This window comes from Peromyscus leucopus, chromosome 1, assembly GCF_004664715.2.
Source record: "Peromyscus leucopus breed LL Stock chromosome 1, UCI_PerLeu_2.1, whole genome shotgun sequence".
In the NCBI taxonomy this organism is placed as follows: domain Eukaryota; kingdom Metazoa; phylum Chordata; class Mammalia; order Rodentia; family Cricetidae; genus Peromyscus; species Peromyscus leucopus.
This window is the reverse complement of record NC_051063.1, coordinates 30,218,925-30,235,670: the sequence shown is the minus strand read 5'-3', so window position 1 is coordinate 30,235,670 and position 16,746 is coordinate 30,218,925. Positions and strand designations below refer to the sequence as shown.

The following is a 16,746-nucleotide window of genomic DNA, read 5'->3' as shown; positions in this document are numbered from 1 at the left end:
TTGTGGTTGATAGCAACTGAAAGATACACCACTATTAAAGGCCAGCCTGACCATGCCAGGCATAAGAGAAAGTGGTCAGGACTGTCCTCCCTCTGTGACGATGGATGGCTACCCTCACACACACACCCCTCCCCTCTGTGATGATGTTGGATGGCTACCCTCCCATGCCCACCCCTCCCCTCTGTGATGATGTTGGATGGCTACCCTCCCCCATTCACCCCTCCCCTCTGTGATGAAGTGGGATGACTTCCTCCCCCATCCACCCCTCCCCTCTGTGATGATGTTGGATGGCTACCCTCCCACACCCACCCCTGCCCTCTGTGATGATGTTGGATGGCTACCCTCCCCCATTCACCCCTCCCCTCTGTGATGAAGTGGGATGACTTCCTCCCCATCCACCCCTGCCCTCTGTGATGAAGTGGGATGGCTACCCTCCCCCATCCACCCCTGCCCTCTGTGATGAAGTGGGATGACTTTCTCCCCATCCACCCCTGCCCTCTGTGATGAAGTGGGATGGCTACCCTCCACCATCCACCCCTGCCCTCTGTGATGAAGTGGGATGACTTTCTCCCCATCCACCCCTGCCCTCTGTGATGAAGTGGGATGGCTACCCTCCACCTGGCCCCACTCTAGCTCTGACAGCTATATGTGAACTTTAGGGTTTAGCATAAGAACAATCTCTTATCAAAGCCTCCTGGGAAAAGCCTTGGTCAGACCAGCAGTTCACGGGCAGGCACAGGGCAGAGGAACCCCCTCCCACTTATCCCATAGCACGCTACAATGCCTCATGTTGCCCTCCTCAGCCTAATTCTGCTTTGAGTTAGAATTATATGTCGACATCTGCTCACATGGGTAGAATACAATATATAATTTTCCTTCCTCCCACCCTCATGAGCTTTCAAACAGGCATTTTGATATATGTTCTGCTAAACGTGGACTGATTCATGCATTTTTAATGGCTAGAAATGCATCTGTGACCATAGTCAGAACCCAGTCTTAAAGATACACCCCAGTGATAGCAGGCTCTTTCCCACTCCTGACTACAACAAATAATGGCACCCAGCTCACTCTCAATTCTGCCCCTGGGAGCTTATCTTTGGTCATTTCCAGGTCATATAGTAAATGTATATTATAGTCAATGCAGCTAAGACATGCTGGAGTGCTCTGTCTTACTACATGGCTGGTGCTTCTTTGATCAGGTCCTAGGGCTGAGGAGCAGCATTCCCTATGAATATTTGGCACTGTGCATGCCTGCTAGGCTTCTGAGCAGTCAGCTGGCTTGTCAACAATGACTACAGGAACTGGGACATCTCTTAGATACTTCGTTAGGTTTCTGGTGGCCTCTTTACCTATAAATTCCTATTAATATACTTTGTCTCTTTTTGAGAATTCTGCTTATTATCAGTTGACTTGTGGGAACTCCTTGTAAATCCAAAATGCCAATCCCTTGAAGTTTTTAGATGTTATAACCATGCTCCCCCATTCTGCCAGCTGCCTATTAACCATCTCAGGGTATCCACAGGTGAATGGAGACTTTAACTTTGAAAAACTCAACTTGAAGGAAACCTAGGACATCAAGAGTTTCTCAGTCATCCAAGTTCTGTTTGTGAGCACTCAAAATACATCACACACAGACTTAGGTGCTATGAAACCCTCAATGAGTTATATATAGATTACCCATTAATTATAGCATCAACACAATGGCTATGGCCATTGAGAATTGAGCAAGTCACACTGAGGAGGGCTAAAAGCCATGTGTGTGCACACACGTGTGTTAGGAAGAATGAGAGTCAGGACAGCCAGACTGAGTAAACTTTTAATAAGCTTGACAGGCAGTACTGAGGGGAGGGCATTCTAGCCCATGGTCAAGCACTTGCAGAAATCTACCACAGATGTCTACAAGGAGTCTAGTATGTCCACCAAAAAGGGTGGAGCCAAGATCATTGCAGAAGCTAGGCATACAGGAAGTGGGCCGTGTATCAAAGAGGCCCAGTTTGTCCTAAGTACAGACCAGAAGCCAATCTATTCCCTTGCTTTCCATTGGAAAATTACTGTAGGCACTCTCTATACATAGGAAGAAGGCCTGGTCAGGGGCCTGAAGAATCCAGGCTGGTCTTCGTTATGGTAACAATATGCTTACATCCATGAGAAACCCACAGAGAGAAAAGACTAGAAAGACAAGGGTTCCTGTGCGTCAAAGTATCCGTGGGGGAAGAGACCTTCACTGGACAGTCCATACCACTCAGGAGGAAACTGCGAATTCCCTTAGTGCGTCAGTTCTCGGCCACAACACTCCCCATTGCCAAGTGTACCTGCGTTGAAAACGTACGGAGTACAGACATCAGTGACGCACTGGAATCTCACCCAAGTCCCAGCCAGGACCCTTGCCAGCCGGCTCTTCCTTCCTCAACCTTCATTATTTTCATACTCTATAATGGCAATATTTTTTCAAAAAGCCATTTGTAGAGAATGTTTGCTCTATAAGCTATTGACCACCGTTGCTTTCTTTCTCCAACCAGGGAGGAAATGTATAGGGAGACATCCAGCAGCCAGTCATGAAGACGCACAAGAGGCTGTGGGAGAACTGAGTCCTTCCAACCCTTCAGAGCCAGACCTCCGGCAGTCCCTCCCTCACTCTCCCTTCATGCCGCTTTAGCCTTGCCCTCCCAGGAAAATCATCTTCTGGTCAACATCTTATGCTTTCAGAGTATTAGACAGATGCTCAAGTCTGGGCTGCCATCAGTCACCTCCCCACAACACACACGCACATGCACACGCACGTGCGCGCACACACACACACACACACACACACACACACACGCACACGCACACGCACACGCACACACGCACACACGCACACACGCACACACACACATCATACCTGATATCTGGAAATGCTTAGGTCTGCAAAGAGAAGAGGACAGCTAGACCTCCCCAAAACAGACTCCCCACGTCTTTCTATCCCACCAAAGCTATTCCCAGCATTATCCCTACATCATTTCACTCTGAGATGATTCTCAGCCCCTAGTGCCAAGGACAAAAAAGTCATCACCTGTCTCCAAGGCCGCCTACATTCTTGGGGACAAAAGGCTCACACTTATATAATACCAAAGTCCATGTCAGGGTGACCAGGACTGACCCACCCCTTACCCTGGCCAGGTGGCCCCATGGGCTCCAGCAGAGAAAGTGGGCTTCTGCTTTCCTCTTTTGTCTCCCCACACACTTGGAGTACAAGCATTCCACAGCCTTGCCTGACATCAGAGCAAAGCCCATGTGTCAGTGAAAGCAGCAAGCAAGGACAGGGGCTGCGGGGAGAGGAGGTGCTTCTGGAGGGTCCCATCTCGAAGACAGCCACTGAAATTCTTCCTCTGAGAACAGAGCGCCTCCCCTCCCTTGAGGGAAGCAGCTAGACAGCAGCCAGGCGACACCTGGGTCCCATAACTCTAAGAGATCTGATCCCGGTCGGAAGTGTTTACAGTTACACACACCAAATCAGCATCATGTGATAGAGATGGGCGCTTGCCCACTGGGAAGTCAGAAGGTCAATGGGAAAAATTATTTTAGTCTGTGTTGAGCCTTCATGTTTGGAACTTTTATCCAAACAATGCAGAGTTCTCATGCTCCAGCCCCGCCCCTGTGTGCCCATTCCCTCCTCTGGATGGTGGTAGAGGGGCCGTGCACAGGCTGAGACTGCAATCCCACCCTCCCCAGGGCCTGCAGCTCACACTGCTACTAAAGACGGGGAGGGACCGGGACAGGGACAGGGAGAGGACACTTCTGGTCACGATGCACCAGCCTGCATTAAACTAGATGGGGTTTCAGGTTAGTAAGTACACATTTCTGAGGAGGAGAGAGGTTGGCGTTGTTTACACAGGTCCTCCATTTCCCCAGAGGGAATGCTGAGGTAAGCTCTGTGCTCAGAGGGAAATGCCCTTTCTGAACTCAGGCTCCATCTCTGAACAAAGCTGGCATGAAGGAGGGTGGGCGGGGCCCAGGCAAGTATCCCCAGAACACACCCAGGGGTGGAAGCAGAGACCCCAATCCAAGGAGTTGTCCTCTGACCCCCATACGTGCATCGTGGCATGTGTGCACCCCATCCACCCATGTGTCTGTCTGTCTGTCTGTCTGTCTGTCTGTCTCTCTGTATTTCTCTCTGTGTCAAACAATAAATAATTTTTTGAAGAAAGAAGAGAGAATGGACTTGAGAAACAGTAAAGAGGGAAGAATGAGAAATTGTAAGTTGAGAGGAAGAGAGAGGGGGGTTGGCTGTCAAAGAAGAAGATTCGGGCTTACACCCCCAACAGGACCCTCGGAGCACCCACAGCCATGCTTGTGCAGATTGTTTTAGGATGTGTCCTTCCTGTATTCCCAGTGCCAGGTCTCAAGACATCTAGGGTGGTTGGTAGTCATGTGAACCGCAGACAGATTTCCGTGAACTCCAGAGAGACACTGGTCCTACCCAGCTGAGGTGCCTATGGTGGCTCCCTCAGAAGGCCACCAAGAGCTCTAGAAATGTGGAACTGTCGTAGGTCTATGCTGCAACTGCACTTTCCTGCCTATCCACCATGACCTTCAGCCACAAGTCCAATAATGACCGTGACAGAGGGCCTTATCTTTAAAACATGTCCAGGTCAAGATGTCAAATAAGCGTTCCAGGCAGTCCAGAGTGGATCAGAACTTGCAGAGCCTGAGGTCAGCTGCTACACAGAGCCCAGTATGGTAGGGCACAGAGTGAAGTTGCTAATGACCACCCTGCCATGTCTCACGGACCAGAGGCCCTACATCAGGCATCCAAGCAGAAGGCATGAGGTTGTCTAATAGTTAGTGCTTCTGCGAGATACTTTCCACTCTATCTCCTTAATTCCTTCCACTTGTGCAAAATATAACTTTATTAGTTACTTTTTATTGCTATGATAAAACACAGACCAAGGGCTGGAGAGATGGCTCAGCAGTTAAGAGCACTGGCTACTCTTCCAGTGGTCCTGAGTTCAATTCCCAGCAACCACACAGTGGCTCACAGCCATCTGTAATAGGGTCTGATGCTCTCTTCTGGCATGCAGGCATATCTGCAAACAGAAATACTCATACCTAAAAACATATATAAATGAATAAAATTAAAAAAAAAAAAAACTGACTGAAAACAACTTGGAAAGGAAAGGGTTTATTTCATTGTACATTTCCAGGTCATAGTTCATCATTGAGGGATGTCAGGGCAGGAGCCATGGAGGAACACTATTTACTGTCTCCCTCACCTGTCCCTTCTCAGCTACATTTCTTACACAGCCCAGGCTCACCAGCTTAGGGATGGTGCCATCCACCACTGGCCGGGCCCTTGCACATCAATCATCAACAAAGACACAGACATGGCCGCAGGTCAATCGGAAATAAACAACTCCTCAACTGAGGCTCCCTCTTGGTTGTGTCACGTTGTGTCACGTTGTGTCACGTTGACAATAAATACCTACCAGCACAACAGCCAAGCAGAAGGTGTTGTAAACCACGTCGTCTCCATTGGCAGAAGGTACTATAAACTACATTGTCTCTAGTGTTTCAAAAACATGCCACTTGGGAATGCCACAGAAGGATTCACAATGCAAAGAACCACAGGGTAGGGTGGCGCTGTCCCCAGGGCATAGATGAGTCTGGGATTAGGACAGAATGTTTACCGCAGGAGAACCCAGACTATAAAGACGAAGCTGAGATGCCCCAGGCAAGCTTGCCACCCAACAGTTCCTGGCCCTGCAGCCAGGGACACCAAGCGCCCTAGAGAATCCCTTCCACAAGACCACATTTGAAATTCAGTAAATCAGCTCAATATGTTCTAGCACTGTGGGTATCAAATAAAAGAAGCCAGTGAAACCCTCGAACAATAAGCTCATTCAACACAATCTCTTTTTCTGCCCCCATCTGGGACTTGAATACAGTTAACATGAATAAATCCTGTTGTATAAGAACTGGGGGTGGGGTGGGGGTGGGGCAAAGAGGGTGGAAGATGGGAGGAAATGGCAAACGTCCAGCTCGCAAGCCTAACAGGATGGCTGACAGTTCCCCAAACCCAAGGGACGTCGGTGTGACAGGCTAGCCCTGAGAGGGCGGTTCTACCTGCTGACCGGCGAAGCAGCACCTGTAGCCCCCACACACACCCCCAGACACCCCGGTGTATAAGCTAGCCCTCCAGGTTTTGTACTCAAACCAGAAGCAGACCCCAGGGCTTGCCCAGACTTGGTCTTTCTCAGGGGAACCAGCCACAGCCAGACCTGACCCCATGTCAAGGGCTGTGTCTCCAGGAAGAGGTTCAGAAGTGTTACCCTGTCACTGCACCACCCAGCCTGCCGACGAACTAAGACAGAGGACTCATTGCCTGTTAATTCTGCCGGGATTCCCAGGAGTGGGGACAGAATTGCCATTGGGGGTGACCAGTGGTTTGAACATGTCAATGTTTAAAAAGGGATGTCTGTGTGAAATTCCCCAGTGTAATTCACATTTGAACATGATCTCGTCCACATGATCCTCGTGGCTAGATGTTCCATGGACATCCACCACGTTATACTTAATAAAGATGCAAAGGCTGTCTCCAGACAGCTAGGGCACAGAACCAGTGACATTCACCCAAAGAACAGACCAATTCAACATGCTTGGTTTAGAAAAGGAAAGCACCAGATAAGTATGGAGAAGACTAATAATGTGTCCCCTGTGTCACAAGGCTCAGCCCGGCCTGGAGACATCCTTTACATCACCTGGGACTGAGTTGTGTTATTTTGCTGCCCCGTGCTTCTTCCCCCTCCAAATAAGCCCTGACATAATACTTGCTAGTACAACTGCCAATGCCAGAAAGTCAACAGAGAATGGATGGTGGCGGAGCCTGGACACTCCATCCCAGCTCAATAGCATTCTCAGTGAAAAGAGAAAACTACTGCCACAGTCACGGTGGTGGAGCCACACGTAGCTAGCGGCAGAACACCCAGGGTGCTGCCCAGGGCTTCCTTACCCAGGGTCCTCTTGGGCTCACCTGCTCTCTGGCATTTAGGAGAACTGGTTTTGTAACGAAAGGAATGCTTCCATCATTATGTTTTCTAGAAGTCTCCACTTCTCAGGATGCAGTCAAAGCTGAGTTTATGTGTCAAACTAGAAATTTGCACTACCTCCAGCAACAGGACTCAGTTTCCCCTGAATTCCTGTAATGACTTGGTGTATTGAACACATCCTCCATCTCACAGGGCAGACAGCACCATGGACTGTGATTTTGTTTACAAAGGCAGCAACTTGATGTGGAGTAAAATGACAGAAAACATCAGCGGGACACACTGTCAAGATGGGCAGTGGCCATGAGTGAGCAGGAGTTTGTAAAAGGCAGTTTTACTAAGGTATGGTTTACTCACAGAGGAAAACAAACCTGCCCTGTTAGCTGGACCGTAAACATAGCTGTCCAACCACAATAAGGAGGTTGGACATTTCTATCCTTCATGGCCCTTATTGTGTTATGTCCTATTGTGGACTACCCCATCCCCCAGGGCAGCCCTGGTACCCACAGAACTGACTCATGTTCTCTGTAGGTAGTCTGGCTTTTTCTAGAAAGCTGTAAAAGCAAACTGAACTGTGTAGGCTCCAGAGCCTGCCTCCTTCCTCTCAGCATCCTGCAAACCACCAGAGACCTGAGTTGTGCTTGCTCCAGAGCCTGCCTCCTTCCACTCGGCATCCTGCAACCACCAGAGACCGGTTACAACCACTTTTAGTTTCAGACTTTCACTTTCTTATTGGAGAGATGAAACACTGTGCTCCGGCTTGCCTTGGCTGTGAAGATTCAGATTCAACAGCTGAGGTTTGGGGATAGGGTGAGCCCCTACCCCAGTTTTCCCAGGGCCAAGGAGTTTCCTGGGGGGTGGGGTTCCAGGGGGCAAGACCAAGAAATCTGTTCAGGCAAACCAGAAGGGCTGGTCACTTGACTTGGGGAAGCCATCTCCAAGGGTAGACTGCTCCACGGCTCCATGGGATTCCTTCTGGTGCACAGCTGAGCGCTCTCTCCGGCTAGCAGCTGGCTCTATTTCCTCGGTTTAACTCTAAGCAGAAGGTTCCTTTGCAGTCTGCTAGTGCTGACATTCCATGCAAGCGCAAGGTCCTCCACCAGGCCCACAGCTGGCCTGGAGTCCACAGGAGGCCTTAGGAGGAACTGAGCTTCTGCTGTCTCGACCTCACTTAGGTCCTAGTGAGATAGACCCCTGACATCAGTGCTCTGCCTCACTCTGTCCACCCCAGGCCAGAGCTATGCTGGCTCCACCCACATGTCTGGGCATTATTCTCCATACCCTCCACTTGGCTGAGTTTGAGCTTAGTTTACTTGGAGATTAAGTAAGGAAAATGAGAATCAATTGAGAGCAATGAACTCACAGCTCCTGCCGGAATTTATAGGTCTCCCCTACATAAACTCACTGAGTAATCAGAGAAAATCAGGCAGGACCAAGATACAAGGCTCAGGAGACAGCAAGTCCTGTCTATCTTCCCAGCTGGCCTACGTAGAAGGGAGCAGACGGTGCCTTTGGAAAGCTAGGATGCTTTGCCTGATACTCCTAACTCTAAGCTCCACCAAACTTTACCAAGATTACGCACAGCTGAAGTCTAAATTTACTGAGGATCCACACACACCTCAAGGGCAGAACCACATCACAGAAGTTCCCACAGATACCACTATCTGTTCTCCTGACTGAACACAACATCATCCTCAGCAAAGTATTTACCAGTGGTTCTTGGGTTATTCCTCCAGGCTGTCTGGGAGTGGGTTAGGGATCAGTAGCTTACCCATACAGAAACAAGGCCCAGAAAGATCAATTGACTTGCCCAAGGTCGCACAGTATGTTAGTGGCAGAAGGCAGATTAGAAGCTCCAGCCCCTGTGTCCCCGGACCAGAGCCTGGTGGCTCCGTGGGGTCCCGCAGCCCTCCATCCACAGCATGGGCAAAGCCAGGTCTCCACCCACAGGAGCCTGGAGGCCAGCTGAGCAGCTGCAGAGGGCACAGACAGGCTCATACTCACAGGCAGAGACCTGCAGCATCCTTCTCTGCACCATCAGGCAGCAGCACCCCTGTGCTGGAACAGACAGAGAGAAGACTCAAGTTGCTGCAGCTGAGGGCAGCCCCGGCACTTCCTTCCCCACTTCCAGAATTTGGCTCAAAGATTTTCCTTCATTTCTTTTTCTGAACCAGGTCTGCTCTTGAGAAGCAAGACACTAGACAGTATGTGCTCTGTACTGACACTCGTGTATCCACCCATTTATCCTCACTATGTGCCTCGTGAGGGGCCGAGGGCTGGGCGTGGTCTCTTGGAAGGCAGAGACAGAGTTTAGCTTAGCAGGAAAAATAGATCTGTATATAATTATAAGACCAAGTGACATCAGTTCAGGACATTTGTTGCATGTCTACTACATGTCATGTATTCCTGAGGCCCTACCTAAAGTGGTAAGGAGACCTGGGAAGCCATGACGGCTTTGTGGAAGACAGACATGGGGCTGGGTCCTAAAGATGGAGGGGCGTTTAACTCAGCAGCTATCCCCTTCCTGGCATGAAGACACCGACAAGATTATGACATTGCTCCCAGAACTTTTTTGTAGATAAATTCTTCAGCAGGAATTCTCCTTTTACAAACTCAACTGTCCGTAGCCTGTCCCTGACCCTATGAACTGTTGCTTACCCTCTGTGGATTCAGTAGCCCTGCCTCTCAAATGGGACTGACTCATCCCCTATTTCAAACCTTAGCACTGGCCTTAACTATCTTTGGAGACACAGTGACATACAAGTCCTTCAAAAATGAATTCTTTCCATACTTGACAGCATTCTCTTTCCCACCAAGTCTGCGACTCCCCGTCTCTCAACAGGAAATCAGTTTTATTTATAAGAAGCACAATCCTAAACTGACCTTTGCTGGCAGCCCCATCCATCCCCTTCCTCCCTCATTTCACTGTCTTCTCAAAAACATTCTCCCTCTGAGTCCTCAGTGGCCACAAAGCAGTGAGCCTGGACCAGTGCTTGAAAAACCACAGAAGGGGGTGGGGCTGACAGCATGACACAGGACAGCTGCTTTCCAGACGGGGAAACTGAGGCCTCAAAAGATCAGTGCCTGGTCTAAGGAAGCATACAGCATGTAGGTCACTGGGTCTCTGGGCTGCTATGTTCTCCACTCTGTCACCATGCTGTCCCCTCTGGTGGCAGCCACAGTGCCCTTCTCCCTAGCTTAGGAAGAGTCTCCCTCCCCCGAAAGGACAGATGCCTTCAGAGGAGCATTTCCTGTCATTAAAGGGGTTTGGAGGAAAACCCGCACAGCTTTCTCAGCTTTGAAGCTCCTTGGCCCATCCTGGCCCTTTAATTGTGCTGGAAGCAGCCCAGTTCCCAGGGCTCCTACCCCATCAGGAGAGGGGAAGGGCCCAAAGCTGAATTCCTGGCTCCTGGCTCTTCAGCACCAACATGACCTCTCCCACTTTCTGTTTTAGACTATTTCGCTACCAGGCTCCCACACAAAGAACTTCAAAGTCAGGAGTGCCCAGGGTCAAGTACAATGAGCAGACTCGGAGCTGAGGCCTGCAAAGCATGGAGACTTGGACACTGTTTTTAAACAGTGATCACACACCTCTGTTCAAAGCCGACACCGGCTGAAGGTGAATCACATCACATTTCTGCAGGCATCAGAAGACACACCAGGGCACATCTACACTATCCGCTCCACGCTTGCTCTGGGTTTTCAGGTGGAGGATGTGTACTGAATTCTAGTGGGCCCTCCACAGCTATAGGTTCTGTGGCCTTAGAGTCAGCCAAGCCAAGATCCACCACACTGGGGTGGGGTAGGGAAATACTATGTTGTTGATGATGTGCACTGTGTATTTCGCCTACAACAGTTGCAACTCTATTAAATGTGTACTGATTTCCTTGTCATTGTTTCCTAAATGCTACAATACAGGAACTACATACATTGTAACCTGGAGATGAAGGAAGGCAGTTGAGAGGGTGTGGTGCCTCATGTGCAAGTCCTACACCACCTTAAGGACTTGAGCATCATCAGATCTGGGTACCCCTGAAAGTAGGTCTGAGGAGCAAATGGACTCGTGTGTGTGTGTGTGTGTGTGTGTGTGTGTGTGTGTGTGTGTGTGCGCGCGCGCACCCGCGCACGCTGTCAGGTTATCTTCCTCAATTGCTCTCCACCTTGCTTTTTTTTGAAATTAGTCTCATGGGGACTTTCAGCTTGCCGATTCAGCTACCCTGGCTGGCCAGCACACACCACCATATCTGGCTTCTTACACGGGTGCTAGGGTTATGAACACAGGTCTTCATGCTTCCATGGCAACCGTCTCCCCAACCTACTCCTCTATTTTCCTACTTGATCTTTCTCTCCTTCTTTCCTTCCTTCTTTCTTTCTTTCTTCTTTTTTTTTTTAAGTAAATATGATTCTCAACTTCGGATCACATTAGAATCACCTGAAGAACTTTGAAAACTGCAATGCCCAAACCACACTCTAGACAATGAAATCTGGGGCCTTTACAGCCCTACCTTCCCATGCCCTACAAATACCTGGTTCCATATACAGCTGAGGCTAAGAACCTGCGTCTAGGTCAGACATCGACAGGGAAAAGGCAGAGCTCTTAGGCACAGAGGAAAGATCACTCCTGAAGGGAGCTATAAATTACCAGTCTGCTTTCTTTCCCTTAACTATTTTTTTTTTCTTTTCAGACCTTCTCTGACCACAGCTCTTAAGATTTCCCAGCAAGCTCTAAACATGTTGTTTTCTAGACAATAGTTCACAGCTCCCTCCTAACTCCGTGCCATAAAGTCACCCAAGGAAGCAGTAATCAGACTGAAAAACCAAAGGCAGGAAGATTCATCGCCACAACCATTTTAGATGGGATCGCTCCGTCTAAAATGAAGTCTGTACATCTCAGCCAGGCCAGTTAGGATCCAAGTGTGATGCAACTTCAGGAAGCTTCTGCATGATGTTCCAAGTGTAATCCACAGATAGTAGGTCAGTCACATTTGGCCCTGAACCCACTCACCAGCTGGGAGAGCAATAGGAACCAGGATCCTTGACTGCATGGGGTGAGGTCAGCCAATGGGCTCACGCACAGTGATACAGGATGCTCTTAAGAGAGTCATAAATATATAAACACTCAAGGATGGGAGCCTTTTCAAGGCACCCTGTCGGACTTGGCACTGAATCCTGGACACTTGTAGGGGTCTTACTGCTTATACAATGCCAAAGAGATTCCCATGCAAGGCACAGCAACTTTACCAACACTTTATAGCAATTTTCAGAAAAGCTTTATTCCTTTGGGAGGGGATCCTCACTTACTCCCCCACCCCTTTGTCTTTGCTTGGGAAAGCCATGGCCATCTAGTAGAAGGGGTTAGAAAGAACTGGAAGAAAGGTCTGGAAGTTTTTATAGTATTAAATACTGGGAGATATTTCAGCCATCCTTAAGCTCCCTCAAGACAATTGAAAGTTAGCCTAGAGCCTAAAAACACAAGCTATTTGGGGAGAGGTGCAATGGATAACAGTGACGCTGTGGACATGGAAAATGGATTTCTCCTACCACGACAGCTTTCTAAGCCTTTCAAATTAGAGAAAAAACTTTTGGATTCTGAAGACAATAATGAGCAATTCTACCTGTGTGACAAAGAGAGCTCAAAAATGGAAATTTTGAAACATGAAAGCATTGAAATTTTAAAAAAAATGTCAGATACCATCAGAATTTTTTGACCAATTTTACAAAAGTTCCAAGAGCCCAGATAAATCTTGTTTTCCCTATTTAACTTTATCATTTAAACCATTATACCTATTTATTCTGTGACTATTCAGTCTTACCTTAAAAATATGGTGTGTGTGTGTGTGTGTGTGTGTGTGTGTGTGTGTGTGTGTGTGTGTGTTGGAACTCAAACCCAGGGTTTTACACATACCAGGCAAGGGTTTTAACACTGCTACACCCTAAAACCTTACCAAAAAATGTAAAGGCCCCAGTGTCTGACAAGCAAGAGTAACCTGGTTCTAGCCAGGTTCCTAGTTTACCAGCCATGACACTTAGCAAAAATTTTGCAGACAGGAATTTGCATTCATTGAGTTCCCAGAGCAGGACTCATCTGCCTCTCCTGAGAACAGAGAATGTAATATGCCTGGGGTTAAAAGATCCCCACATTCTTCCCAGAAAAATTAGCAGATATTAGCAGCATGACATCAGTGTGATCTGAAGTCATTTCTTCTGAGAGTCAACCGAAGCCGGGTGGTTGGATTCTCCTTTACAACCCAGGTAATCCTCAAGTCTATCAACTTATCGACCTCTAGTGCGTACATCTGCTTCCAAAACATAAACACTGACCTGAAACCAAGTTCTCTTCAGTTAGCAGGACGGCCCTGAGCCTGGTGGAGGATAAGATTTTTCAGCCCCAGGAGAGAAAGATAATCTAAGCAGATTTTATCCTGCCAAGGGCCAATTCATAAACTATTTACACAAAAACCTGCCGATGAACCCTAGCCCAACAGACGCCCACCTGTTTTGCCTGTTAACTAACTTGAACCATTTTGATGCTTGGGCAAAGTAGCTTGCAACCTGGATCCTCCATTTGGGGCCAACATCTGCTTCAACTTCATAATCCCCCGGGGAGCTGAAGGAAGACACCCAAGGCCTCAGTCCCCCCCCCCATCCCCAGAGGTTCCCTCCTTAAGGAGAGGGGCTGTGGCTGCCAGTGTTTGAGACTGCATGAGGGCAGTCTCAACCCTTCCCGAACAAAACTGACTAGATTCCACCGGAACTTAGATAAGACCACCGGGTTAGACTTGGGAGCGAGGCTCCAGTGAGAGGTCACAGAAAGAAACCGAAGTTTGCTAAGTGATTTCCTCTGGCGCCCCGCCCCCGCCCCCGCCCCACGGATCTTAGTGCCTAGACACATTTACAGGTGAGTCTGGCGGATACCTTACTCGTCACTAATGATTCTGATGAGAAAGCGCAAAAGGAAAGTCAAAAGACTTGACTTGTTTAGGAAAACGTCCCTTCCGCACAGGTCCCCTAATGTAATTTCCATAAATAAACGATAAAGGGCGAGATTCCTTGGAAATCTGAGCGTTCGCCTTATTACCCTCCCAGGGGAAAACAAATATAGAAGCCGAATTTCCTTTCGCAGGTTTAGCCTCAACAACCCCCCCCGGGGGGGGTCAGTGCAAGAGGCTTTTCCCAGAGGAAGGCATGTGAGGGCCGCACCGAAATATCCGCTTCAGGGACGGCACCTTGAACCCCCTTTCAAAGGACCTACTATCCAAGGCTTCTGGACTCCAGCCCCGGGGCTCCAAAACCCTTCGGGCATATCCGGGCCGGCCCGCCCACCAGGGTTTGGCCAAGATCCCTGGCCAGAGCCAAATTCAAGCTCGCTCAGCTGCCAGGACGCCTACAGGCGCTCCACCTGTTGGGCAGTCCCCTGGGCTCCTAACCCACACCTCATGCAGCTCGGGGGTGCAGGGTCGGCAAGGGGCTCGGAGAGGCACGGTTACCAAAGTGGTGGAGAGTCGGACCTAGCCAAGAACAGAACAGCAGGCCACCCCACCACATCAAGAGCGTCTTCCCTTACCACCCGACAAAGCTTATGCAGGAATCTGCAAGAAGCCGCCTCAGCAAGGTAGCACCCATCGAAAGGACCCCACAACTCGCCCTTCTGCCCCCAGCAGCCCCTCATTGTTTAGACCTTATTTGGGCCCCCTCGACTGTAGACATCTTTTCCTCGAGGCAAACTAGGGGGATGACAGGATGACTCCGGACACATCCTCGATTCTCCAACAGGCAAGAAGCCTCACCTTGACCTCCAGGTAGAGAGACCCCAGGCGCCCAGGAAGATCAAAGGGCGCGCAGACCGTGTTCTAAGCCTAGGAGCCCACCGCCCTGCCCGCGGAGCCTCGGTCACCCCCTCTTGGGCTGCGGTCCTTTCATCGTAGACAGCCCATTCTGGTCACCTGAGTCCAGGCGACAAGCCCCCGCCCTCTTTCCCCGGAACAAGGAGGTGCGCCCGGCGCCCTCACCTTTGTAGCGCTCCATCCCGGCCACGGCGTGCGCTCTCGGTGCTGCGATCGGCTCCGCGCGGCGCTCTCGGCGCTGGGTTCCGAGCCCCGGCTGCGCGCTGGCCCCTCCCAGTGAGGTCACGCTCGCCGCCCGACCTCCTGGAGTGGCCGCCGCGCCCCCAGCCCTTCGATCCGGTCTCCACCCTGGCGAGTCCCCCTCGACAGCGCCAGGGATCTCCGCAGCCGGTCCGGACAGTTGGCGCTCGCGTCCTCGCGCAGCCCGCACTGGGCTCCCCGCCCCGGCCGCAGATCACTTCCTCCAAGTTGGCTTGAGGGCGGTGGCGAGAAGGAGAGAGACTGGGACGTCCTCAAAGCTTGGAGGAGGCTCCGGGAGCAGAGAGCTCCCGTAGGTCTCCACCGAGATCTGTTTTCTCAAGTGCGGGGACTACGAACCCAATGCCGGGAGGAGGAGACTGAGGGCCAGTGAGGAGGAGGAGGAGGAGGAGGAGGAGACGGACGTAGAGCGCCTCCTGCTTGACCCCTCGAGCCAGTGCGCTCATGTCCAGCTCCCTCCAGGATGCGCCACTTGAGCACAGAAGCAGAGTACTAATCTCGGTACTCCTGGCCTGGCACCTGTGGATCGCGCATACCTTGGGGCACAGGAAAACGTCTACCAGCAGCCTGCTCCCTGCTCCCAGGTTTTGGGGGCGTCTGTAGCCGAGCCTTTCCTGGGGAGGACAAGAGTGTTTGGAGCCTCCTCAACAAGCTTGAACTTCCTGAAAAGATAGCACCTGTCCTGAGGCACATGAGTCTGATTCTCGACTCTGCATCGCCTCCACCGAGGAGCCATTTCCATCCTCCTCCAGGCCTTCCGCACTCCTAAATCCTCCCAAAAGATCCACGCCTTCCTTTAAACGTTTGGGTTTTCGCTTTTTAAAACGTGCTATGCACCGGATGCTTGGTTTTTTGACAAAATTCCCAACTTCCTGGAAGAAACACTTGGGGGAAGGTTTGTTTGTTTTCTGAGCAACTTCTTCATGCTTCCTTGGAGCGGCAAAGCTCTTGTCCCAGCCATCTGCGCAAATAACTTTTCCTAGTTACAGCAGCAGCTCACATGGGCAGAGCCCACCTCGCCAGCCTGGAGCCTTGCTCAGGGCTGCCAAGCCTCAGCCTTTCAGTTTGCCCACTCACCCTGTGGTAACAGGTCACTGTCTCCCTCCTGGAGGAGAAGAAACAAGTTTTAAGGAGGTGGGGGGAACTAGCCCAAAGTCAAATGGCTTGAAAAGCACCACAAAAGGAGGACCACCAGGGCTGCCCACTTCCAAGTTTTGTGTGTAGGTCCAAGACCTCCACATGCACATGAACACACACACACACACACACACACACACACACACACACACACACACACACACGGAGTTGGTGGTAAGAATGGTGTCCCAGGGAATCTGGGCAGGAAATGGTGTTCAGCTGGGCTGCACAGTGGGCCTTGAACAGGGTCAGGCGGAGGTGTCCGGGCCCTTGGTACTCTCCTCCTTCCCTTCCTCACACTTGCAAACGGCCCAGCGTGGCGCACACACTCTGTTCTATGGTGGCTGGAGACCATTCTCGGGGAGCCCTGGGTTTTCTTTGAAGCCTCAAGTCTGTGGTCGCTGGTCACTTTTGGCCAGACCTCTGCCCGGCCTGCTGAAATCAGGTGAGCAGGTCCAGACTCAACTCAGCGGGGCCTATTTAGC

The 16,746-nt window shown here is 50.4% G+C and overlaps 1 protein-coding gene across 1 annotated transcript in view; it reads right to left on the bottom strand.

Moving 5' to 3' along the window:
* The window catches only part of Afap1l2 (actin filament associated protein 1 like 2), a 99,662-nt gene extending 84,186 nt beyond the window's left edge, over positions 1 to 15,476 (bottom strand). Inside the window, 1 exon segment of the mRNA XM_037205879.1 lies at positions 15,032 to 15,476. Coding sequence (XP_037061774.1) covers positions 15,032 to 15,047 — 16 coding nt within the window. The 5' untranslated portion in view covers positions 15,048 to 15,476.
* Positions 15,477 to 16,746: the final 1,270 nt, after the last annotated feature.